The 27267-nt window shown below is 32.5% G+C and overlaps 2 protein-coding genes across 2 annotated transcripts in view; one reads left to right on the forward strand and one right to left on the reverse strand.

Annotated features, from left to right (window-relative positions):
* LOC136976733 (uncharacterized) overlaps window positions 1-27267 on the reverse strand; it is a 128381-nt gene that overhangs the window by 73745 nt on the left and 27369 nt on the right. The gene's annotated exons all lie outside the window — the stretch shown is intronic.
* Window positions 481-20922, forward strand: Dhps (Deoxyhypusine synthase). Its single transcript, XM_067272099.1, has 10 exons — window positions 481-578; window positions 2854-3050; window positions 3116-3280; window positions 3348-3451; window positions 5936-6050; window positions 6113-6199; window positions 12559-12664; window positions 14580-14683; window positions 16913-17038; window positions 20736-20922. Exons 1-10 carry the CDS (start codon window positions 566-568, stop codon window positions 20817-20819), a joined length of 1101 nt encoding a protein of 366 aa, XP_067128200.1. The 5' UTR covers window positions 481-565; the 3' UTR covers window positions 20820-20922.

The raw sequence follows: 27267 nt of genomic DNA on the forward strand, positions 1-27267 counted from the left end.
GTGCACTTGCAGCCTTGAAATATCGATTGAGCTGAAATAGAAGGTTTTCTATTACCCTAGCTAGTGACGGTCAGGTAAGATTCTAGGGTTGCCTGAGGGGGGCGGAAACCCCTAAATTGTAGACCCCTATGCGATCAAATAATGTCTAATGAACCATACCCCTACAGGCGACACTTCACGAGATATAGCCCCGAAAATCGGACCGCGCGACATCGTCCGATCGGGTGATGAGGACTATACCTACGTCATTTCTGGTCACGTGACACCTACATAATATATGAAAAATTTGTTTTTTCCGTCGCACGAGGGTCTACAATTTGGGGGTTTCCGCCCACCTCAGGCAAACCTAGAATCTTACCAAAAAGACATAAAAATCTAAAAGTTTAGGTGTTAATCGTTAACTACAACCGAACAATCAGTGGCTGATCCGCTCGGCTCAAGCTGTTTGGGTGCGAGGTTTACGGCGGTCGGTTGGTCGGTCGACGAGGCTATATCAAACACACGTGTTTCGCATCGTATCGTTTCGCGGGGTTCGTTTACGTGTGCATTCGTTTCGAGATCGATAATGGAAGTTAATGGTAATTATATATGCTATAGAAGTTTATGTAGCTTTCGAAATTATAAATAATCGTAATCCTCGTAAGTTATTTTAATTTTTAATTCGGTTTGGTTATCGTCTGACACGTGAAAACGAAAGTGAAATTAATGTTGTGTTGCATTTTCGTCACTAATTCAACCGAAAATAATAATGTGTTTAATGTAATTCGTCTTATTTTGTTGAAGTTAATTGAGTTTAGGCTTCTTGCACATTAACAGAAATTTTAATTACAAATAAAAATTTTGTTATCAGACTATTAGATTGTTTTAAATGGTTTTTTTATATATATTTGTATATTTATAAATAGTAAATACAGCTTTTAATTCTCATAACTTATTATATTTTTTAAATTTTAAATTAAAAAAGTTTAATTCTTTAAAAAGAAATTGAAATTATATATTTAATTATCATTATATAAACATTTTCAAAGCCTTTAAACTTTATCCTCAAGTGTTTTATTTCAAAATTTGTCAAAAATAAAACTGAACAGTGTTATAATGTGTGTAAAATAGTTGCATAAGCATTGTATCCAGTGACAAAACATTTTCTAAGATGGCACATAGAAAATTAAATTAATTAAAACATTAAAGTACTAATTTGACATAATATTGTATATAGTACATAATAATAAACAGGTCAAAAGCAAAATATAAGAACATTAAACTGTTTTGTGTTTAGTACAAACACTTCAATCTTTTATACTGTAACAGAAGTTATTATTTGTATACATCCTGCTGCAATGTTCACTTCCATGGATCCAAGGATAAAACATTTTGAAGAACAACATATCCATATTTTATTAATTATTGATTGCTCATTTATCACTACAGTTTGCTCCTCTGCTGTTCTAGGCAGTGGCGTAGCGAGGGAGGTGCAACGGGGTGTATCGTGCACCGGGCACCCAAATGGTCTCCAAGACTAACTATTTGTGTTTCTGGAAGGGGGGAGGGGGCGCCAATAAAGTGTCAGGCACCGGTTGTGTTCGCTACGCCACTGGTTCTAGGAGGCATTATTTGAAGATTGGCATAATAATAAATGCTTCCTCCCATCCTATTTAAGCATTCTTATTTTGTGACTCTTTTTATAGTATCAGAATCTCCTTAGCTGTACAGACATCTGATCTATGTTGTCAAAGCCTTATTTTTTGTATGTCCATGTAGAACTTTGTCCTTCTGTGATCTAAAACTTATAGAGAATTTTTTAATCATTTGTATTTGTTTATTTTTCATTTTTAGGCCTAGTACGTAGGATTTTCTTGTGTAATAAAACATCTATAGTTAATTTTAAAACTATTTTATTTATTTTGAGACATTTTATATTTTAGCAAGTCGAGATAAGTCGGGATTGGTTCAATATGAAATTGATTATTCCTAAAAAAAGAATTTATTGTAAGTTTTGTATGTTAAGGAAATACAAAATTTAGAAGTTTTCAATTATAGTTTGTCCTAAATTATGAATTAAAATTGCTTAGACCAGGGTTCAAACTACGGCCTGTGGACCGGATCCGGTCTGCGAGGTCGGTTCACTTAGCCCGCTGCTGGACTGTGCCACAAATGAGCTAAAATATAATTATTTATATGCTTTTTATGTAAGTACTTGCAATGAAGTTTCTAAGAAAAGTGATTACGAGTCTGCTGCGGCGATCGTGTTTTAACTTGCATTGCTGTGTTTAAAACTATCTTATTGCCGATGTTGCCGCATTTGATAACTTTTTGGTAAATAAATGTTCGTTGTCTTTATTTTTTGTGTATTCAGTGTATTGTATTGAACAAAATGGTATGCGACGTGCGCTTGTCACTCTCTCAGTTATCTGGCTTGCTGTGAAAAAGTTTGCTGACCCCTGGTCTAAACCATGTATAAAATGTGTTGATAAACTGTACTGTAATTTAGGATATGTTCATAAAGTTGAATGAGTTAAGCGAGAGTGTTGTTGTTATTATTATTGTTGTGACCGATTCATTTACCAAAATAAAAGGATGTTTCTAAACTCAAATTTGTAAATATTGCTAGTGCATTCTTATCTGAAATATTTTTTCACATTGCATAAAACAGGCAGTTATTTTTATTATTTGACCTTTTAATCCACAATTTAACAAGTGTGCATACTGAGAGGGATTAGTATTTCATAACCGACACGTTAATAATTCATTTAACTCATTCAACTTTACAAATTTTATCATTAGATCATTATCGAAAGAAATTAAACATTTCTCAATTATTATTAAGTAATTAAAAACATAATTTTAATTTTGTAGATAGTTTAAAAGATTGCCCATCAATTGCTGTTGATGCTACTTTTGTTAAAAGTACGCCTATTCCTGAAAATACTTTAAAAGTAAAAGGTTATGATTTCAATCAAGGTATTGATTACCATGACATCTTGCAATCATACAGAACATCCGGTTTTCAAGCAACTAATTTTGGCTTAGCTGTAGAAGAAGTAAACAAAATGGTAAATTCATTTCTATTTTACTTTTTATAAGGAATGATGAAATTTAAAGAGTTTTTCTTTTTTAGCTTAAAACACGACATCAACCACTTCCAGAAGATAAACAAGAAATGCTAGATGAGGATCCATTCATCAGAAGAAAGTCAAATTGTACAATATTTTTAGGTTATACGTCAAATATGTCTTCTGCCGGTGTTCGTGATACAATACGTTTCTTAGTTCAACATAAAATGGTATATAATTTGAGAATTTGTGAGATTTTATATTATTTTAATAAATTTAATACAATGTAACTTTTAGATTGATTGCTTGGTTACAACTGCCGGTGGAGTTGAAGAAGATCTCATTAAATGTATGGCACCAACATTTATAGGTGATTTCTTTCTAAAAGGAGCTACACTTAGGTAAATGTTAATATATATGACATTATTACATGCAATAATTCATTGCTTGGCTCGGCTGAAAATAAAAACGACATAATAATACACCCAATTTGTTTTACTCGAAAGATATGTTCCTCAAAACAGCATGTAAAAAAAAGACAATATAAAAAAGAGTTAGGTGTATATATCATACTTTTTATTTATATAAATCAATGAGAAGTATGCTAAATACAGGGTCTTTCAAAAAGAATGCTACCATTTTAAATTATTGTAATTATGTTAACTATTATCTGAGAACATTGTAATATACATTAAAGCATTGGAAAACTATCAAAGTTTCACATTTGCTCATTACAGTTTCTCAATGTGTGCACTTTGTGTTACACAGCACACATCCAACCAATACTCAAATTCTTCCAATGTTTACTATAGTATAGTTCTCACTCCTCCCACAGCAGCCACAATTCTATAGCTCCTGCAGGTTATTCATATTGCACAATGATGAGTGATTGTAACTTTGTGAACTGCAAAACACAAAACACCTCTGTTGCATAGTTACCATTTTTGTTTATGGTGCTTCCTAGAGGCAGTAGACAACACATTTGAATGCAGATGGGACAGTTTTTCTATTTATTGGTGTACATCACTTACTTCTCACATAATAATTAACATAATTACAGTAATTTAAAATGGTAACATTCATTCTGGAAAGACTGTAAATAGAAAAATGTTATTGTTTTCGAAAATTAATATTTGTGTTTGTATGTGTATAATTATAGAACCTGAATTATCTAAGGTAATGTGGACTAATGCTACCTTAGACAACTGAAAACTCAGATAAAATAGATGGCCATAGCCATTTCAGATTTAAAATTACAAATATTATATAAAAGATTTACATGGTGTCACTTTTGAGCCTGTTTTTATATCTTATTGATTTTAATCATGTGTAAGAACAATAATTTTGGTGTGTCCAGAGCCTAGCTCATTATATACAGATATCCTAATATAGTAATTCTTAACCTATGGTTGCAAAGATGGCACAAGCAGACTTAAATTAATAAACATTAAAACTTTGTTCAATGATGATTTACTTTTAATAGTTTACTTCCAATTTAATAAATTATTTTTATTTATGTATTTAAAACATATTTTTATATTTATTATGTAATAAATGGTGCAATATATCCCAAATGTTGGTAATACCCACAGGTTTAAAACAAATTAGGCCTACATAACTTAATGGTCCGTAGAATTTTTTCAGGCACTTTAGTGCTCCTTGGATCTAAAACAGTTGAGTAATGCTGTCCTTATGTATCCACTGTTCAAATATCTGAGTCAGAGGTCAGAGTGGCCCACATGGCAAGCAGTTCAGTTACATAATTATCTTGTTTTCTTCAGTCTGATTATGTCGCTTTCTCAAACTCCATCAATTGTGCATAATGTTTTTGACTGTGTCATAGAAGCATGTCTGGTGAAGGAAAACTCAAACAACGTGTACACTGAAAATTCCGTAACCAATAAGCCTCTGCGAGTCTTTTTATAGGCTGTTGAAGTAGCACTTTTAAGGACTCTAGTTGCATTACCTAGTATGTAATTGGACCACAACCATAATAATTTACGTAGCTCTGTGAATCATAGCTATATGCCAAGTTTTGCAGTAATCTGACAATTCTGTCTGGATGCATAACTTTTTAGACAACTAAATATCTTAAAATTAAGAATTTACAAGCATTGTAGATATTTACAGCAGACTACCAGGGCCTATCTATCAATTTTAAAGACAAAAAACAAATCTCAAATGCATGGCAAGCTGTATATGACCCGACGTTATAGCAAACAAGTAGGCACACCTGATTGGATAATGAAAGAGAAACTTTTAAAACAGAAAACATTCGAAATTCGAATACATCAAAGTGTTATATGCATTCCAAAATAGAATGCTAACACTGGAAACAATAGATTTTTTAGGGAATTCTATGTGAGGAAAGTTTTAGGTGTGGACTGAAAACATTAGTGACATAACAATTTTCACAATAAGGTTGATGAGTTTTATTTATAACAATTAAAACTTTGTTGTTAGAAGATTACTTTACTTGTCTTATTGATTTCTAATGGTGGACGACATACAGTTGAAAGACTTGAGTCTCCTAAGAGTTTGCTGTCTTTCAAAGAAAAATAGTTTTAATTGGATTTACAGTTTAAAAGTTTCTTTAACAAACCCTTTTATCTAACACCTGGTAAACTGATATTTGTTTACCAATAACATTAATGCAATGTACTCTATTTTACAAATTCTATTCTGTAACAAGCATGAATTAGTAATGTAATTTAGACTTGCTCTCCATATTTGAATGTTTCTACTTATACAAATCATTTTAATTCGTAGTTCTGTTGTTTAGATGCAAACATGAAAAAATATTGCTCTCTTTTATGTGATGATGATCCTATTTGTTGCTGTGATAAATTTTGTTTTGAAAGTAAAAAATAAATATTAATTTCCAGAGATCAAGGAATAAACCGAATAGGAAATCTTTTAGTTCCTAATGATAATTATTGTGAATTTGAAAATTGGATTATTCCTGTTCTTGATGAAATGCTTGAAGAACAGAAAAATATGGTAAATTAATTGGAATTTTATTAGAAAGTTTATTTTGTTATGTGACAAATTTAACATTTTAGGGGAAAATCTGGTCACCTTCCTCAATGATTACTCGATTTGGTGAAAGGATAAATAATCCGGAATCAATATGCTATTGGGCAGCAAAGGTAAATTCTAATTTATTTTTAAACATTAAATAATAAATACGTTAGGAAGAATCAGTATTAAGTTAAAATTTTAATTTTCACATCAGTTGTAAATGATTTATTATTGTGGATGAGTTGTACGTTAAATTTATGCCAGAATTTAACTGAAAATATGCATAAATAAATAAATATAATAAATGCTTAATTCAGGTAACAGATATTTTTATTGTAAGTACAGTACACCCCCCTATACACGGATTCGTATAACGTGGTGGAAAAATTGCGATCGTATTCGTATAACACAACATGCTAAAAGAGGCTCGTATAACACGTTAAAGAATGAGATAGATTGTCATGGCCGACTCGTGTCTCGACAGGATTGGTCGAATCTGGACCAATAGTGGACGTTGCACAAACCATTGAGTTTAAACGAGCGGCGGACCTACTAAAACACATTTATTATTCAACGGCCGTAAAAATTATATTTCTATTAATGATGTCCCCAAAGTTCGGCGAATTTTTCGCAGAAAGAATAACTTATCAAGAAACGTGTACGCCGTTCGACGAGCCGCTCCGCAACGAAAACAAGCTTAAGCAATGGCGTCTTCGAACGGTGTGCACTCGGTAAGTATTCCTACAATTTTTTGTTTATAGCGTAGTTTATATGGATTATTCGCAAAAAATTATACGTGATTTGGAAATGTTCGAGTCAAATTAGTCCAGAATCAATTAATTTTATGGAAGAAAACCTTTCAAACAGCCGTACCCTCCAAACTGCACAAGTGCCGGCCTGTGAACAACTCGTGTATTTGTAAAATCTAAGTGACTTGTACAACACGGAATTCATGGGTCTATTGTATTAGCATTTTAGCCAAACCTCTGATCATTATTAACTTACAACACTTAATAGAATGAATTGTTAAATGTCTTTTGTTTGGTTGAAAATATAGCTTTTTAATAAAAGTGCTAATTATTTGAGGTAGGCATTTATATATTTTATTTATTTATCACCTAGGTACAAATTATGTAAACTTTTATCAAAATATGCTTTTTAGAACCAAAGTAAGGTAAAACTTAAGGCTAATGGCAGACAAACATCGAAACGGATAGATGCTGTTTTACAACTCACGGACGTGAAAAATTAGGGTTGTGGGCTCAGTTGTGTACTATATTCCATGATGCGTGTTAGTAGTCATTTTATTTTATATGTGTATATGTAAATATAAATTGTAATGTGCTGGTTTTTTCTATTACACGCAGAAATATTTAAAAACAAAACAGTCGTACGCAATATTGGGTACATCCCTTGATTGAAACCGGCTTTTTCTTTTCTTATTTCTGTCTATATAAAGTTTGGATGAAGTGTCTCACAATTCCGGCCTCTCACTATTTTGTATAATCATTTTACTAGTATCAAAGTTCATTTTTTAAAATACACGGGTTCTGTACAACCTTTTGCAGGAACAGCGCCAACCTGACACTCCTTCGAAACATCATTACAATGTCTGTTGTTTTTGCGTTTGTCTGATTACTGTAAGTGTCGAGCGTGTCTCCCAACATGCACTGGTCATGCTCTGTCGTGAGAGTATTACAGATGATATAGAAGGCCGTCTGTGCTTGTACTGTAAGTGTCGAGCGTGTCTCCCAACATGCACTGGTCATGCTCTGTCGTGAGAGTATTACAGATGATATAGAAGGCCGTCTGTGCAATGCAGTCATTTTCTGCATCCACGTCTGACTGCACCCATTTACTTTTGCACTCCCGTGATGTCCGTTAACCCGTTTACCGGTGACGGTGTGGTAAAAACTGCTCACATCGTCAGTAGGGATTGCAATCCAGCAGTGTTTTCAATCCAGCTGGATTTTTGCTGGACCAACATCATTTTGGCATGGATCCAGCACGGATGTATTTTTGGTGCAATAAAGTGTTATCTATCTATCTATCCAGCATTTTATGGTTTTTTTTAAAGAAATACTTAAGAAACTTTTGTAATTTAGACTGGTCACTATAAATCAGTAAAACTTCTTACACATTTAGGTAGTAAACTTAACTTTGGTTCAGTTTAACACTTGAGATAGAGATAATTAACTTTAAATGTTTAGTTAGATTATTAATTATAATGTAATCTTTAAGTTAAATAATAGCAAAGGTAATTCTACTAATTAATTTACATTAATATATTATATTATAATAATGTAAGGATGGATAATCAGTGGCTAAGTGGCTATCAGTCTTATCAGTTTACTTATATAAACTCTACATATCAGTCTGTAGTTATTTATAAGTAATTTAATTACTAGTGTTAGTAATGAGTAAGTAAGATTACTAGTGTTAGTAGCGAGTTTGACTTTTCTTGAAGTAGGATCTCAAAAAACAAATAGTATTGATCGTGTTGTCTCCCAACCTACTTCTGAATGAACTGCATATATATCCCACTACAGAGAAGGTCCTTTCAGCCTCTACGCTAGTAGGGTTTCAGGGTCATCAAATAATCATAAATCAAAGATAAGTTTTTTCCTCTGACTCCCTTACCTTCATAAACAGCCATTTCCTTTTTTAATAACTTATCATAGTCCTTCTCAGTACTAGTTTCTTTCCATTTCATGGAGTTTTCTTTCTCACGCTTTAGTTGGATCTCCAATTCTTGTTCCAATGTGAAATTCGGGGAATACAAGTTATCTGGATCATCGTTTCCCACCTCCATAATCTTCTCTGTCATTGCTGCTGGTTCCACTACATATGTATTTACACGATTCAGCATATTTTTCATCTCCTGGCGCATTACATTTTTTTCGGCATTGTGAAAGAATAATCGGGCTTTCTAACTTTTTGCGATACTTCTTCGGGTTCTGTATGTAAATTAGCATTCCTGTGACCTCGGTAAGACGCCGTTCTCTGATTCTTTTGCGGAGTGTCTCGGAAAGGTCGGTACTCAAGATCGTGTCCTGGCTTTTTAGTTTGTCTAAGACAAATTTCAGGGTTGTGTCAGCAGTTATCAAACTCGACTCTCTTCTACAGAGAGCTTCTACAGCCAGTTTAACTGGTTGAAGACTGGTGATCAACTCATTGATTAGTGACCACTCGTCAGAGAAGAATTTAGTGTCTGAGCCAGTGTCTATTAAGGCTTTATCAATGCAAACTTTTACACTATAGAAATGTTCCAGCATGCTGAGGAGATTGTTCCACCTAGTGCTGCAGTCAAGAATCAAGCTCAATTCTTTGCTCTTCACTTCTTTTACATATTTTTGCAAAAACATATCATCTTTGGTTGGTGATTTTTTAAAAGTCTTAACAACTTTTCACACTTTTTAAGAAGTTCACTGTATTGTGGAATCACTTCAGGTTCTATCTGTGTTGGTTCAATGACTACTAAGCCTTCATTGGTCTCCGTGTCTTCATCATCATATTCGTCACTTTCGTCTATCTCTGTGTGTTCTACTTGTTTTTGATCCTTCTTTTTATACAGAACGTCTACCACAGCTAACTGGATTCCATGTGCAAAGCACAGTTGCTGATAGCAAGGCAAGAGTCCACCAACTTTCACCATAAAGCTTGTGCCATCAGTAGTGATACCAATGGTGTCGGTTTCAAAGTTTAAGCCAAATTTTTTCAACCGTTCTGACACTAATTCAATGCAATGTTCGGCAGTGCAGGATCCGTGAATTCTGATCAAGCCAAGATTAAAATGAGTTTCTTTATGGTGCATGTTGAGATTTATGAATCTGTGATTTTTTTGAGTTGTCCACTCATCAAAGCTTAACGAAAATCATTGATCCTTTTCTTTTAAATTTGCAAATTTTTTTATTAAATCCACTTCAATAGTTTTTGCGTAATTGGTAATCGTCGATCTTATGGTGTTGGGAGAAGTTGGCAATCGGAATCCATTTTTTGCGAACAAACGTCTTAAATCGGATGATGTACAAAATGAACTCGGTGTAAAACCATCTTTGCACACCATCCTTGTAACCATGGCTTCCATCCAATTTTCTTTTACAAAATAGGCGTCAGTACTCTTCTTAGCCTTTTTGTTCGGTATAATATCTACTTCCTGATCATTGACATATTTTGATGTAGTTGCTATTGCTGTGGGAACTACTGTATCTGTATTATCAAGCGGTAATTTGCTGCTTGCAGAATTAATGTTGACGCAGTGTATCTTTTGTAGATGGCCTTTTAAGCCTGTTGTTGAATGGTTACTAATCAGCAAAATTTTTGAACATAATAAGCATTTTGCACTTTGACTATCATGCAGTTTTTTAAAATAGTCCCACAAGTTTTTTTTGTCATCATTCTCACCACATTTCTATTGCTGACTTGGTTTTGTAAGAGACATTATTCAGTACGAATTCGAATTGTAGTTATATTATTATTATTTAACTGTGAACTGACTGAACTGGCTTGATATTTGAAAAAAATTAATTAAAAACTTTGATTTATAAACATACATACTACATACCTGATAAATTTTATCGCCAAGCAGCTGAAGCAGCACTAAACTAACCAAGTTTGATCCAAATCATTGAAGCTGTTTTTGTGGTAAATAATTCAATTTTCATTTAAGATCACGTGGCGTGTCACAGGTGCCCCCTGGCATTTTTTTAGTCGCAATTTTTCCGTAATTTTTCAAAAAATTCAAGTTCTCTAATTTCTTCGAGCTGCAAAAAATGCATTAAATAACATTTTTATTGCGCGCCGGATTTACTCGGGGAAAAAAGTCGAAAAAGTGCCAGCGTCTCGCAGCTGAAGCGGCGTTTCGTCACATGTTTCATTGACGTCCCAACCGACCGTAAATTAGAATTATGCACCAGGACTAGGAGAGGAGCTACTTATTTTGTTTAGCGTGAAGACACTTAATTTAGTGAGAGTGGAGAGTCAACTGGCAATTAGATCGGCAGAGGTAAAAAGGCGGGCAGTGCGGTGTAGAGAGGAGGTGTGGCACGTGCTGCACAGAATGGCAACATCGCTCTCGCCGCCGAGCAGTAGCGCACTTAGCAAAGCGGCAACACTGACAACATAGACTTTTGCGCCATTATTTAGAAAGTTAATTGAGTATTTGTGAATCTGCAGCACTGGATTGCTGGATGAGGGATCCATCAATTGCAATCCCTAGTTGTCAGTGGATGGCATTTTTCAGTGTGTGTTCTCCCAAGTTCCGGGATTGTCTTGTCAGGCCAAGTGGGAGAGTGAGCGAAGTCGGCGATACTTGAGTAAAAGCCACCATTAGAAAACTCAATAAGAACAAATTTAATGAACAACTTTAATCTGAACAATGGTAACAAGAGTTGGATTATAATATGGAGTAACAAGCCAAGTATAAAGGACAACAAGCTTATTCTATCTACCTAATTCACCAATAACACATTATGGGAGAGAGAGAGTTTACAAAAGTCGACGAAGCATCCTACCTCTTTCCTGTTTGCATGATCGCGGATCGGTCTAACAGAGATCTTCACTGGACAGTCAGATCTGGGAGGAGACGATCGCAATGGAGGTTAGTACGGATTACTTTGCACACCAAGTGATGTCCTGGAGGAAGTTAGTACCAGAGTTGTTCCTCGTTGCCTTCTCTGGATATGTGTTGTTACGCGAGGGAGAAATGTCTTATGGGAGGTGTTTTAAGGGTAACCGGGCCCCCCATTCAGGCATTACAGATGTAAAGAAAACCTGGAAAACTCCACTGGGCCTATCCTGGTGAGGCACAAATCCACGACCGAACTCCCAATGTTCAGGGACAGAACTGCTCGGCCATTGGTGGGCCTTCTCAAATGCTAATCTCATATTAATTTTGTTAATTTTTTAAAATTATTTTTGTATGTTTATTAAGCAAGATTTAGTCTTAGAATGAAAAGAAATAAGTATTACAAAAAAATACATATAAAATAATGATATAAATATAAAATTGATGACCTTATGGTCAAGATGATTAAGGTGTCAGCCCACCAATCCACAGACCCGGATTCAAATCCAGATAAGTAATTTTCCAAGAATCTTTCATGAGCTGTCCATTCAGGATATGTTGAGCTCATCCCTCATCACCCAGTTACCCTGTTGTGAGCCTGGCCAGATCCACAATGAGTATAAAAAAAGACCATCTTAGCGTTCACAGGATGAAAGGAGTTTTTAAAAAAATGATATAAATTATTGCAAAACTTCTCTTAATTATTAAAGGTCCTATAATTGCACTTTCGCATTCAGATAATATTTTCTTGTAGTAGTTTTTCTATATTAACTTTGCATAATATAAAATTAAATTCAAGTTTTACTTAATAAATTTTTATGAATATAACATTATTTTTATTTATTTTTCAATATTAAAACATCAATACAAAACTAAAAAATTTGTGTACTTAATGTAGCAAATTCTTTATATATATTTCAGAATAATATTCCTATATTCTGCCCAGCTTTGACAGATGGTTCAATAGGTGATATGATTTACTTTCATGGCTACAAAAATCCTGGTTTAATTGTTGATATTGCACAAGGTATTTAAAACATTTTATCTTTGTATTTTAAAATTAAATATCAGTATGATGATGTTATTTAACATAATTTAAATAAACTTCATCCACTAAAACTTTATAAAACAAAAGTAGATTCTAAATACCATATTTTTGTGGATCGTCCGGCGTATCGATCCATCCGGGAAGACGGCGAAATCGGATATTTCTGTATGGTAAAAACTGGCGTGCGGCTTTATCCCGAGGAAATGCCAGTTTAAGTGAGGTTATACACCCCTCTCCAGAACCCTCGCGTAAAACTCACAGAAGCTAGTTTTTATTCTAAAATTGTGAATCTGTCAGTATTACATCAAAAATTAAGATTATATGTTTAATTTCTGCATTTTGTCTTCTTTCTAATGATGCAAAGTACTGGTAGAATGACAAAAGTGCATTTTTATGTACATTTTATTGTAATTTCATCCAAAAATGCAAAAATAAACATATCAAATTCCAAAAACTCTGTAAATTATCTCAACTTACACTGTTAACATCTGCTATGTGTGAAATTTGAGAGGAAGGTATTATATTTCAGGGTCAGGGAAGACTGTCAGGACAGCCCACACTGACTAATAATTGTTACTACTAATGACAATAAATCACTAATTGTTTTAATGCCCTGTAAAGGAAAACTCTCTTCTGTCAGTCAAATTACTATGTTATTATTTTATTGTACTGGGAAGAATGTTTTCTTTAACATTTACTTAACAACTAGTTTTGTTAGATCTGATTAATTTTATTGGTTATTATTTATTAAATAACACAGAGACACAGTCTAAAAATCTTTCACGGGGTTGTATACGATAGAGATCCAACGAACATTTTCGGCCTCCACCGAGGCCTTCAGGTTGACACCTAAAAGTATACAATATTGTGAAAGGTTTTTAGACTGTGTCTCTGTGTTACGCACTACTGCGTTATTAGAAGAAGTCGTTATTGTGTTATTTATTAAATTTTTTTATTCTAATTTTTTTTTTGATATAAACAATGTTTAATGGCACACTTGGCAGGTAGTGTGTAATGGTCTGTAACTCTGCAGCAAATGGTTGTAGAAAGGTGATGATCTAGATATCATTGAAAGAAGAATTAAGAATATTGTTGCCACGTTTACAAAATCGCCGACCCGGACGGCAGGTCAGGTTTGTTTGAACAGAAGTTCCTGATGCATGCGCAATGTCATTTTACAATGCGAAGAATAACGTGTTCAGTTACAGTTAGGGACTAGGGACTTGCCTAGGAGTAACATGAGAGCAAAAAGAAAAAAAACAAAGGGTGAGAGGCAGGTTGCGCGTCACACATCAACACGACAGAATGGCAGATGAGTTTCAGTGAGTGCGAGGTCTTTTGTTGTTGAAATAGTGTAAATTTATAACAATATTTGCAAGAACTTTGTTTCATTGTAATTTCACAATTTCTACGAAATTCCCGGACAAAGTTAATAGTTCATTCAGACAGTGAGTCAATTCCGATACTGTCCGGGTGAAAACCTGACGGGTGGTAACACTAATTAAGAACTTTTTTTTTTTTTTGGTTTTTCAAAATAGTGAGTAGTTTCAGAGATATTGCAATTTATAATTATATACATACTATACCATGACTAGAGGCAGCAGGTGATGAGTCATAACATGTTTGGCAGCAGTAGGCAGCATTCATCAATGAACCATTAGTATGTGTGTCAAAGTGATCAATTAAGATGGTGCAATAAAAGATGCCATGTTGCTCTTGAATTTTGTTTTATTTCTCTCAACATATCTCACACGGAAACTACATATTAGGTCCATGGACCCACTGCACTTTATTGTCTGTAATGTCTTTTATTTAAAATTATATTTTATGCATTTATGTTTATAGACCCATTTTTAGTATAAATTAATTGTAGTATAATTTTATTTTAAAATAGATATCAGAAGAATTAATACAATCTCTGTTAAAGCTGTAAATACAGGAATGATAATTATTGGTGGAGGAGTAGTGAAACATCATATATGTAATAGCAATTTGATGGTATGTTACATTAAAATAAGAATTTTAAAAATGTACTGTTTAGTATTAAGTTTTAACTTTAGAAATATCCAGAATTACAACTGAGAAAAGTATAATATGAAACTATTTTTGTCTTTTTAAAATTTTTAAGATATATACATTTTAAAAACACAATAGCAGCCTTTATATGTACTGTACATTACATTCTTAAATGGCCATCCCTGCAAATGCATAGGGACAATATGACTGTGATGCACAAGAATGTTTAGTGAAAAAATACACCACATTCTTATTCACATACTTTTCTTATGTTCAGAATGGCAAGACACAGGAATGGACATCTAAAGACAAGACAGCATGCATTCTCATTTGACTGCATGGTACATGGAGTGCTGAACATTTCAGAAATCTCGAGTGGCACGTCCTCAAGTGTAATCACATTCTAATTGCACAATGTTACAAGTGCAAATAATGAATTTTGTCCATGCTATTGTTACTGCTGGAATATATGTAGCAGTTAATACCCAAAAAAATAAAATAAAGCACTAGATTAAGTGAAAGAATATAGGTTCCACTACAGTCATTTGCCGACCTCATTTTCTATATTTTTGTTGGCATATTCCTTACTTTTGACATGCTATAAGCAAGGATCGTCTCTGTACAAATTTATAAAATCTGTTAAAGATTCTTTAATTCAGCAACAAGAATCTACCGTGATCACTTTGCACAGTTAGATGTGTATGTGTAAATGCAAGAACGGTTAAACTGATAAGACTTGTGTACGTGACCAACTGCACATTAGATTTATTTTCACATGGATGTTTTTAAGCGTGCACCTGCGTAACAACCTGACTACAAGACTGACCGAATACCAGATTCACCTTCACGTGGATGATTTCACACACGTGCTGCTTGGCTTGTAAATCATGCACTTAAATGCATGCGTGTGAAGTCCACTAATGAAGTGCTAAATGAACACACTAAACTGTTTAACATGTTTTATTCAATTCTTTAATCTGGTTGATAAAACAGTCAAAACATGTTTTAACTGATGTAATAACCAGAGTAAATATTGACTAAAAGAATGCTGAATAGTCAATTGTCTTCACTTAATACTTCATTATGTTTTTACAAGTATAAAAAGAACAGTTTCTTTTTCATTAATTGAAACTATGCTACATCTCTGAGTTCAAGTAAAGGAGAAACATTTTTGAACCTTTATTTGGACAACTCCAGCTCACTGTGTCATTTGAAACAAACATTACCTGTATCCTGCATTTTCAAATGATATTCTGGGCAGAAGTTGATCCAAAAACAATTCTCCATTACTTAAATTATTGGTTTTCTTAAAGTTGCTGTATTTTCTTCCTGAAACTTTTAAAATGGTACCAAGACTTACGGACATCTCTGTTATTTTTAGAATGCTTAACGTTTACTGTTGTTTTTTAAAATACACTTCATTTCTGAAGGTGAGCCAGCAATGTACCGAAAGCATCTATATATATAATCGAGACGAGTTGATGATAATAATAATAATCATAATCATCAGTGCAGAGCCCAAATTATTAGGAGTTGAAAGTTGAAATTTGGTACACAGTTAGGGTACGTCACGAGAACGCACACTAAGAAGGGATTTTTTGAAACTTCCTCCCACTGGGGAGAGGGACAGGATGAAGGCTTAACACTTGCATTGTCCATGGAAGCGTTAAGTAACAATGGAAGTGTCAAGAGAAAGCAATGTGCAAGATGCAGATGCAGTTTGTTTTTCGTTTTTGCAGGAAATCGAACATATTTTTAGACCTATCTAAAAATTCTCTAATTAGTCTGGAAACGGGGGATCCCAATTCTTGCATTCTGTGAAAACGGGTAAGGTTGACTATAACGTAATAATCTTAATCTTCGCTGTCGTTACATTTGCCCGAGCAACGCCGGGCCTACCTGCTAGTTTAGATATAAAATATTTAAATACTCAGTAAAAATACAACAAAGTTAAATATTCCTATAATTTATGAACATGAATCTCCAATTTATGTAATTTTTATTAAAATTAAGAATATAATCATGCATTTAATGGCATAAAATAAAAAATAGCTTTTAAAAATCAAATATTTGAAAATATTAAGTAAAATTATTTTTAATTGAATGTACTTTTTATTGTTTTTTGATGTAATTAAGTTTAAAATATTTTATAAATGTGTTCCGACGTATCCAATGTATATTTTTAAAACATTCATAAAAATCATTTTATAGAGAAACGGAGCAGATTTTTCAGTTTACATAAATACTGCTAATGAATTTGATGGAAGTGATTCTGGAGCAAGACCAGATGAAGCTATTTCGTGGGGAAAAATTAAGAAGAATGCAACTCCTGTAAAGGTAGGAAATGTTTTAAAATTGCCTTTGTTTTTTTCCTTTATATATTAATTTTTCTGGAAATATGATGTCATTGAATATTTAAATCAAAAATTCAGACAAGTATACATAAATTTTTATTATAAAATATTTTAATACTGTGATTTATACTTGTTAATAACATTAAGTTTTGAAATTTTATCTGTTTATGCTCCACACAATAAAAGAAACTATTGTTTTCTGCTATCATTGCATAATTTTTCTAAAACATGGATAATGTATTGATGTTTTGACTTAACAAACACAGTTTTCCTATTTCTGTGTAGAACCTCCAGAGTAGTATTTTTCACTTGAAACGATTTGTTTCTGACATGTAATTCAGCATATTTTAGATTTGGTTTTTCGAATAACAATTGCATCTCAAGATATTCACTTGATGGTTTTAAATTAGACCATTTAGCAATTTGTTTAGTGTTATTTTCTGCATGCTACGGGCCAGTTGGATGTCCCTTGGGGGCGTGCAAGTTCCGAGAGATGAAGATCGACTTGTAGCCTGTTTCCTAAATACAGTGCTCGTAAGGTGTTTATCTCTGAGGATGAAAAGGACATTTAAAAATGAGGCAATTCGTTGCTCTCTTGATTTCGTCGAGGGTAAGGCTGTTAATATCTTCAGTAAATTTTACGAGGTTAATTTTCTGGTGCCATATTATTAAGAGAACAATATACTTTAGATAAAGATGAATCTGCAGGATTTAAAATGGCAGAATGTTGTTTTCCAAGAAGCATAGAACAGGCTCACAAAGACTACTAGAGAGTGAGGTATCCTTGCAGGTAAGCCCAACCTTTGTGATGGAAAAAGGATGAAGAACATAACAAATGTGCCAATTTAATATTTAGTTATGGAATGCTTCAGAACTGACAATGTGTCTAAAGAGGAAATCTCAGATGACAGAAGCAAAGCTCTGTTTTAATTGAAGGATATAATGACTTACAGTCCAACATGATGGCATATTCTTTTTTTATTAGGGATATGCTATGTAACCTTTTGATAAACTTGTGAGAATCAATTACTCCATATTTACAGGTGCTCACGTTGTTGATGAAAAATTTCTGGATGGCTCTTTCCAATTTAATAATGTGTGAAATGTGTTTATCAATTACCAGTTGTAACAAGTATTTCCCAAGCTTGTGTTTTTGCAAAAGCAAAAAGGTGAGGTGTTGACGGGAGGACACCAGTGCTGAAGTTAGCATGCTAAGTTTGTGTGGGAGAACTAGACCACTCTGCTTTGCAACTTCTCAAGTGTGTTGTCACGTGCCATAATGTATTCTGTGGATTTGATATATGCCTGGAGCTCCCCAATGTATGTTGTCTTTTCATGATAGTAATGTCCTTAGACTTATTGTATTTAACCAATATAATATGGTTTCTGCATAACCAAGCTTTACTTGCATTGTTGTTGTTCTATGTAACAAAGCACTTGTAGAAAAACTGGGAACAAATATACTAAACACACTACAACTTACACACTTTTCCAACACTAGTTTAATCAAAACAAACGTTTTTGATCCCATTTAGAGGTCTGCTTCCGGTTAAAAATGTATTAAAATACAAATTAAAGAAAAAGCTCAGTTAGCCCCAGGGTATATACATTATCCCAGTATGAGATGATAGGTTTGGTTGAAAGTTAACGTACATAGGCATCACTAAAATATTGTTAACCCAAAGGCTCAGGGAACATAAATATGATGTTTGTACAAATAGTCTATCCACAGCTCTTGCTCAGTTTGCTAGTGAGCTGGGATGTCAGTGTGTTGGGACCAGGCTAAATTTTTAAAACAGGTGTTTGATGTCAACAAGTTATGATCAGTGTAAGCTATTGAAATATTCCAAGTATCTAGAACAGTATCTAGAAAGAGTGAATGCATTAATTTGAAGGAGAAAGAAACATTATACAACGCATGGCAGTCTCTGATTGATAACCCAATAAGGCAAGAGAATGACATTTGTTTTTTGAATTTTGTAAATTTAAAAATAGCAGTTATAGTTTTACCATTAGAATTTGGTTCTTTTCTTTAATTTGTATTTTAATATGTTTTTAACCTAAGGCAGACCTCTAAATGGAGTCGAAAACATTTGTTTTGATTAAACTAGTGCTGGAAAAGTGTGTAAGGTGTAGTGTGTTCAGTTTCATGTCACACTGTCTTGGCAGTTGAGAAGTGACTGCCAGATTCTGAAAGCTGTTTTCCACCAAAAAAAGTCCTTATGCTCATCACTGAGGACCATTATCAAATTCTCAGTAATGTACTCATAACACAAAGAGACTCACCAAGAGTGGAATACATATGTGCTACTTCCCAGTCACTTTCTGCAACAATTAAAGAAATGTATATAAGGAAAAGATGACCTACTATTGTGTTGGTTGCATATGCTCTGGAACAGATATAAAAGTCATCATGAATGAGGCTACGATTATTTGAAGTGTTTTTTCTTCACATTAAAACCTACGTAAGAACTTGAAATTTATAAATCGGCGAGAAAGGACTTAACAGTTAACAACAAAGACCAAAGTATCATTTCCAATGCCCGGTGATCATGGTATGAGGTACTGTACCTTAGAAGGCATGAAATGAGCTGAATGGTTTATATGGCTCCAAGTGCTTTGTGTTTATTTTATTTTAATTTATTTTGTTTGAATTTTTCAAGTATCCCAGTATGCCCTATATAACATGACTTCCAGTTTTGGAAGTCATGTTAAAAGCAATCATTCATAAAATGAATGAAATACAGCAGTATCTCGATACTCGAACAAATTAATATTTGAACACAAATTCTAGACAAAGTCATCCTTGTTACTTGACTCAACAAATTTGACCCGATATAACAAATTTTTGATTAATAACATATTTTTATTTTGTCATCCATAAAAAATATGAAAATGTTACTGATACTTCTGATCGAGATCAACAAAAAAGCTGGGATGACGACAATACCTTGTAAAAAGAAAACACCCTCGGTTTAACTAAAATTAATATTCATGCATAATACTGTACTTTTAATTGTGATTGTTAATTAATTATTAATTGGAAATATGTTTATTAAAGTAATCGATAATTTATTTCTCTTAAACATAACCTCCATGTTTTGCATTAATCCTTTGTTTGATATAGTAAGGATTCGCAAAATTGGCACTTTTTCGGAACGTAACTACCATGCTATACGAGGGATACCTCGACCTGGTTTATGGTTCAGTTACACTATAATCTATTTATTTATGAGCTCCAATCAGAGCATTCCACAAATTTTGTGATTCAATCTTTGAATTTGAACCCATTGTATATTCTTTTCCATTGTGATTCAAAATATTTTACCATGATGAAGATCTTATAAACAGGTTGAAAATATTCGAAAATTAAATTATTACTGGATATTTAAGGTATTTTATTGTGATATGAAGACCAGTTTAAACTGTATAATACATAATTTATTTTCTGGTACGGGCAATGGCATTATTCATCATCTCTTATACTGGTCCACAACATTAAGGCTTGTAATGAGTAATTGTGCAACTCTATATTCTTTGTGTGTTGGTATTCTGCATAAACTAATGAATAAACAATTAATTTAATTTTTAGATTTTATAATATACATATATATACCAATATAATAAAAAATGTGATTTATTTTTTAAGAAAAAAAAATCTTATTATTTATGAATTTCAGGTTTATGCAGATGCTACATTAGTTTTTCCACTCTTAGTAGCCGAAACATTTGCAAGATGGCATCATAAAGCTGAAAGAATGTAATACATAATTGTAAAATATACATTATTGTTTGAAGTTTATATTATCTTTAATAAAATAAAAATTTTTAATTATATATTAATGCATGTAATACTTTTAAATTAGAATATTTTTTTAACCTATATATATTCAAGACCATTCTTTATTCTTTCTCCATTACACAGTGGACCACAGGAGTTATGCATATCTTTCTTTATTCTTTCATGGATAAACACAAGCTGCATCCAGACTTCTCACCAACCACACACAAGCAGTCTGGAGTAGCCTGTTAAACTCTATGGCAACTTCATGCCGAATTTGAGTTCTCACTATTAGAATAATATGTTAATTCCTCCTTACTCAGTGCCGCACTTTACCTGTAAAAGAATAAACAAAGATCAATATAACACTTGAGGTTCCGGACTTACAGGACATCTTTCATAAAGAACTAAATACAAATAAACAAAAAAGTTACTTAAATTCAAATATAATACAAATTTATTATAAATTATTCTTGATGGTTATTTCAATAATGTATAAAATTTACATTATTAAAGATTGTATAAAGTGAACTGTGTAGAGAACTTTTACTTAGAAGATTGAGATGCTATACTTTATCACAGTTATAAAGTATATTTAATCTTTTATAGATGAATAGTATAGTAATATTTTTTCACTTGAATTTCAATAAACTGTAGAGGGCAATGTATAAACTTAAGACAGCAATTGACGGACTGTCCGTACTTGATAGTATATTGACATTCCATCACCACTTTATTCCAGAAGCTTTATAAAAGACAGATAGAATAAAGTACTAGCAATTATTTGTGTGTCACTTTTTTTGTCTAGTGAAATATATATCTTTTAGATTAAAGTATCAGAAACTTGTAACCCAATTTCAGTGAGAATGGAATAGGGACGGGCAGAAGTTCCTGACTAAGTTCTGCAGGTTTGTTAGGATGCCATGTATCAAATTAGGTTTATACTCATTCTTCTACATTCTATCCTTATTCTGTTAATTGAAGTATTGTAAGCTGAAGGTGATCAGTTGTCAACAAAATATTTCTTTTAATAAAAACATTGGCATAATAAAACCTGAACAAAGCAATTATTTTGCTCATTTGTTTTAGATTTTATGAAACATTTGAATTTTATACAACACACCTAACCCTTGATTTATTTAGTAGACTATCTGTTACCCGAGACTTTGCCCGTGCGGATTTTGCAAGCAAACACCGTTTATATTCAGTATTTCGACGACTATAGTAATTGTTATATAACACCTACCGCTGAGAATGATGAGAATTGCTTAGAATCAAATGAACTGTTTTCAATTTGATCAATTTTCTGAAACGTTTACAATTGTTCTATAATCGAACCAATATGCAACATCAATTTGAATTTAAAACGGTTTGAACATTTGGTTAAAAAATTGAAATGTATAAAAATAATCTTTACTTCCTCAGCAGAATTACCTCTAATAATACTCAAACACCAAAACACTTGCTGAGCTTACTGCTATCTTTAATTTCTAACGTTTTCAACCTAATTTTTATAGGTCATCCTCAGGAAAAATTTATTACAGTTCCACATTCGAATATAAAGCTTTCGAATGCTTGCGACATTTAAAACTTTTCGAATCTTTAAAAATTTTTTAACGTTTTAGACATTGTTATAAAAATATTTATAACAATGTCTAAAATGTTATCGATTTACTATGCCTAAGTACGCAATGAAGACTAAATGTAGTTGAAAACAAAAAAAATCACATCTAAAATAGTACAGTAGAAGCCATTCTTCAGGTTAACTTAAATATTTTCCCTCTCCCCATGGGGGAATTTCGAAAAATCCCTTCTTAGTGTGTGTTTTCGTGACATACCCTGTGTACCAAATTTCACCTCTAGGTTCAGCGATTTGCTCTGGGTGATGATGAATCAATCAGTCACCCAGTCAGTCAGTCAGGACAAGTAATTTTATATATTTAGATTAATTCTAAGTTTCATGTAAATTGAAATCGTTTATACCGGGACTAGCATTAATATGGGAAATGTGGAACTTCGGAACCTATCCTCCCTATATTAGTACAAATGTTCATTTAAAAGAGCTTTTAGTTTTATTGATTACATTCCAATTAATAAATCCAATTAATAAAGTTATTACAGTGATAAGATGTTCAAAATATTTTTGATTATATTGTATATAATATAATTCTGATTTTTGGTTATACTTACTCATTAGTTGCAGGAAGTTGATGGCATCAGTTTTATCAATGATCGATTTTGTATTTGATAGTTACGTCAGTAGTTATTAAGTATTTATTCGACATTCCACAAACTGTGATACTTATTAATTAAATTAGGTTGGTTTTGTTAGCCACAGCTTTATTAATATCAATGAAAAGTTAATTATTTAACAAACTACATCAATTTGGTAGCATCTGTTATTAAGGTAATGTTTGCCTGAGTACAAACTGAAACTCAGCTTTGGACATGGATGTGTATGTATATTTGTTGAGGATTAGAACATATTTTTTCATGATGATATTTATTTAAGAGAAATAAATTTAATTAAAGAACAAAATTTGATTAAAGTTAAGGACATAATCTAATCATATTTTATATTTCATAACCTTACTTTTATGAGTAAGACTTTAGAAAGCAAGAATTACTGCACAAATATTAGGTATATTTTTTATTATTTGACTATATATGTATATGTACACAATATACAGGACCTTCCCAAATGAATGCTATATTACTGTAATTATGTTATTATCTGAGAAGCATGCAATGAACATGATAGAGTAACTCTCCAAGTTTTCTCTCTCGTTCGTGTTAAAATTCTTGTCTATTACATCTAAGAAGCACCATTAAAAAAAAAAAAATTGGCAATTCAGCAACAGAGAAGACATTTTGTGTTTTATGAAGGAAATTGGAATCGTTCATTATTCTGCAACATGAGTAATCTGTAGGGCTGTAGAATTATAACTGCTGTAGGAGTAGTGATAATGGATATGTTATAGCATAGGAAGAATTTGAATATTGGTCAGATATGTGCTGTATGATGTGAAGTGCAAGCATTGAGAAATTGTGATGTGCAAATGTGAGACTTGAGTGAGCAATTTCCAATGTTTTCACTTTTCGAGTTCAAGATTGCCCAAAATTTCCTTAATCTGTTCGAGACAAAATCGGCAAAGGGAAAGTTGTTTGACTCGTTTTGCCATTCAAATTCCTGTCGTAACCCGAGGGATAAAAACAATTTCGTTTCCAGATATATTGAAAGAAGAAATTTTCAGAGCTTAGAGTTATCCAAGAATGTTGTAACATATGTTAAGAATTAATATAATTACAATAGTTTAAAATGATAGCATACTTTTTGGAAGACTTTGCAAATGCAGGAATGAGAAAATTTTTGATTTCTAACACTCCTTATTCTGTGTGTGTTTTTCTTTCATTTTGAAATGTCATACTGTGAAACTATTTTGTAAATTATTGAATTTCAACTTTGATAAAGCTGAAATTCAATAATTAATGTTGTAATAATGGTGATGATAACGAAGACACTGTTACTTTTGCATTGTTTTAGAAATATAAAGTTTTTTAAAACAAATAATTTTATTATATATCAGTCTGTAAGTTTAAAATTCTAAAAGGGTAAAAAATCAGTCTAAATGAATGCAAACTAGAAAAAATGTTATATATTAAAAAGTTTATCAGTATAAAATATTTATTTTGTAACAATTTATATTAAACATAGAATATAATTTTTACAGAATCATATATTTAATTTCTTTAAAATTTGTTAACAGAATAATATAAAAGAAATTGTGTTATATTATTATTTGCTTTAAATAAAAATACATTTATTTTTTTTACTTATATTAATAAGAATAACATATTTATATATCTATGAAAATTTAAATTATTTCAAACTCGTTACATTGTTAAATATATGTTCATATATTTTTCAGTATTATGTAAATTATTCTTATGCATAATAAAGTCATTTTATTTTTAGTTTTTCTCTTGTATATAAGTGATTTCAAACAGATTCTTCTGACAGTTGAATATCTGAAACAGCCAAAGCATATAGCAGAGATCTGAATTGATCCTTTGGGAACTTTTTCACCTTTGGTTTATGTGGATATGTCAAACCTCCTTTATTATCCAGTTGCTCTTTTATGGGCTTGACCAATTCCATGATGGACTTGTTAAGTCTTTTTAGAATTTAGGTAGAAAAAAATAGATATGATAATGTATAATTCAAGACTAAGGCAACTATTCCCATATCTAGAACAGTTTTTTAACTGCTTTAAATCTATAATTTCAACAGCAATATTGCTGACTAAATATAAATTCAAATATTTTAGATACTACAAGCTTAAGCTATAGTTACTATAGTTATGAAGTCTAAGGTTCTAATTATGAAATTATATAATTATATAATTTTATAATTATAAAAATAAAATATGTTACCTCATCTATTTTTAATGCATCCATTAATTCTAAACTTTATGGTAAAGAAAGTGCTGACTTGTTCCAGATGATTGTTGCAAAGTGTTCGTATCATGTCTCAAGATTCCATTGAATAGTGGAGTGATGTACTGTACACTCTAGCAGGAGCAGGGCTGTCTCATCAACTTGTTCATTTAATGAAATTCTGATATGACTGTGAGTCTACTTGAGGAGTTTGAGATATTTGTGATATGTTAATGCTGCTGCAATATTACTGACTAGTGAGCACAATGTAAGTAACTTTCCTAAGAGCAACAAGGACCACTAAACTGTCAGCAAAGATTGCCATTTTCTCTTTGTAATCGAATGTCAAATATAATGCAGTATGGAGAGCACAAGCATTGGCTATAAAGATCATATTACACCAATGTATAGGTCAAGTCTGGGATAAATATTACTAATGCTTGACAATTGGATGTCTGAGGTTTCCATTGCTTAGGAGCCATTTGTTCCAAGGACTTGCAGACTTTCATCAAAGCATATCTCACTAAGTAACTGGAGAAAAAGTTTTTGTTTGGAATATCAACCTTGAGGTGATGGATGATACAGGAGTGCAATTCCTCCTGGGTGAAAGGAAAGACCCCCTTGCCAACAAATTTGCTGTTCTGGGTAAAGGAATTCTGGAAAACTTTATTTACTTTAAGCTTCCTGTCCTTTAAATGTTTCTAAATCATATAGCACATTCATAATTCAATGACTTATCATACGGGAATGCCCTTGCCGGAAAACTCCACGTGGACACCGCCTGTCCGAGCAAGGCGCGAACCCGTGACCGAACTCCCTGTGTTCAGGGAATGAAGACTGCTTGGCCAATTCAGTAACAGAAAAAATGAGATATGTAGTAAAGAAAATTCACAACTAATCAAAACAGTAAGATAAAACACATTGATAATTATTAAAATTATGAAAATCTTTTTTGATTATTGAGTACTTCGTACATATAAATAACGCAACATATACAACAATGACATGAACGCATATTTAACTATACTAAAATGGAAATTTTATTAACTTTCACGTGTTACAGTGCAATTGCTGTGAAAAAAAGAATGTTTTAAAATGTAATTTAATTCGTAGATTAACGATTATAAAATAAACAGATAAAACTGCATGCAGTTAATCATTAAATCAACAAAAACAAAAGTAGAAAATATAAAATACATATGCAATATGTTGACATTTTAAAATGTTAAAAATAACAAAAGGTTTTAACACCGTAAAAATTTATCAGTAGGATAAAATGATATTACAACAGCTGGTGTTTACCACGTGCACCAATCGTCGTCAGCTTCACTTTAATCTGACGTGGAGGAAAGATTATGAATACTACTTTCATGTCGTCACCAAATTCACAATAATCGGAGATTTCAATCATTGAAATTGAGGTTGGGGTATCCGAAATATTTGTCTTTTTATGTTGTATCTTAATTCATAGATAGGCCAGTACTGTTTCTGTCTGTTGGTGAGTTGAGCCTAAGGTACACAAGGCGTCATACCTCTAAAGTGTGCAGCCATTGACAGCAGCGCTAGTTTAGAAACGAGGCATAGTCTCGTCTCAAAATTCGGTCTACTGTCAACGGCTGCACACCTTACAGGTATGAAGTACATGTCAGGAGTTGCAATTTGGCACAGAGTATTTGGTGCCCAAATCAAGCGCACATAAAATAAATCAGACTTGTAGGTAATCAGGAGACCGACAACCGAGTAAAAAAAAAAAGGAAATGCTGACACTTGCCACAAATTCCGTGGGTGTGTGTGTGTGTGTGTGTGTGTGTGTTTGCATCTATTTCGCTTAATATTCTCAGGATGGGGTAAAGATTAAGAAACAAAATTTGGCATGGTGGCTTGTATATGAGAGGCATCGCTGCTATTAAATTTTAGTGGTGAAAGATAAACAGCTGGAAAAGTTACATAACTTTCGTTGCTAGATTTTTTAATAGAACATAATATAAGATTAA

The sequence above is a fragment of the Centruroides vittatus genome, unplaced genomic scaffold, assembly GCF_030686945.1.
Source record: "Centruroides vittatus isolate TY-2023 unplaced genomic scaffold, ASM3068694v2 contig_420, whole genome shotgun sequence".
Lineage (NCBI taxonomy): Eukaryota > Metazoa > Arthropoda > Arachnida > Scorpiones > Buthidae > Centruroides > Centruroides vittatus.

Bases quoted from the DNA above. Each gene is read 5' to 3' on its own strand.
- Dhps (XM_067272099.1), top strand. The intron at 3,051-3,115 runs GTAAATTCATTT...TTTCTTTTTTAG, and splicing joins TAGAAGAAGTAAACAAAATG to CTTAAAACACGACATCAACC. The intron at 14,684-16,912 runs GTATGTTACATT...ATCATTTTATAG, and splicing joins TATGTAATAGCAATTTGATG to AGAAACGGAGCAGATTTTTC.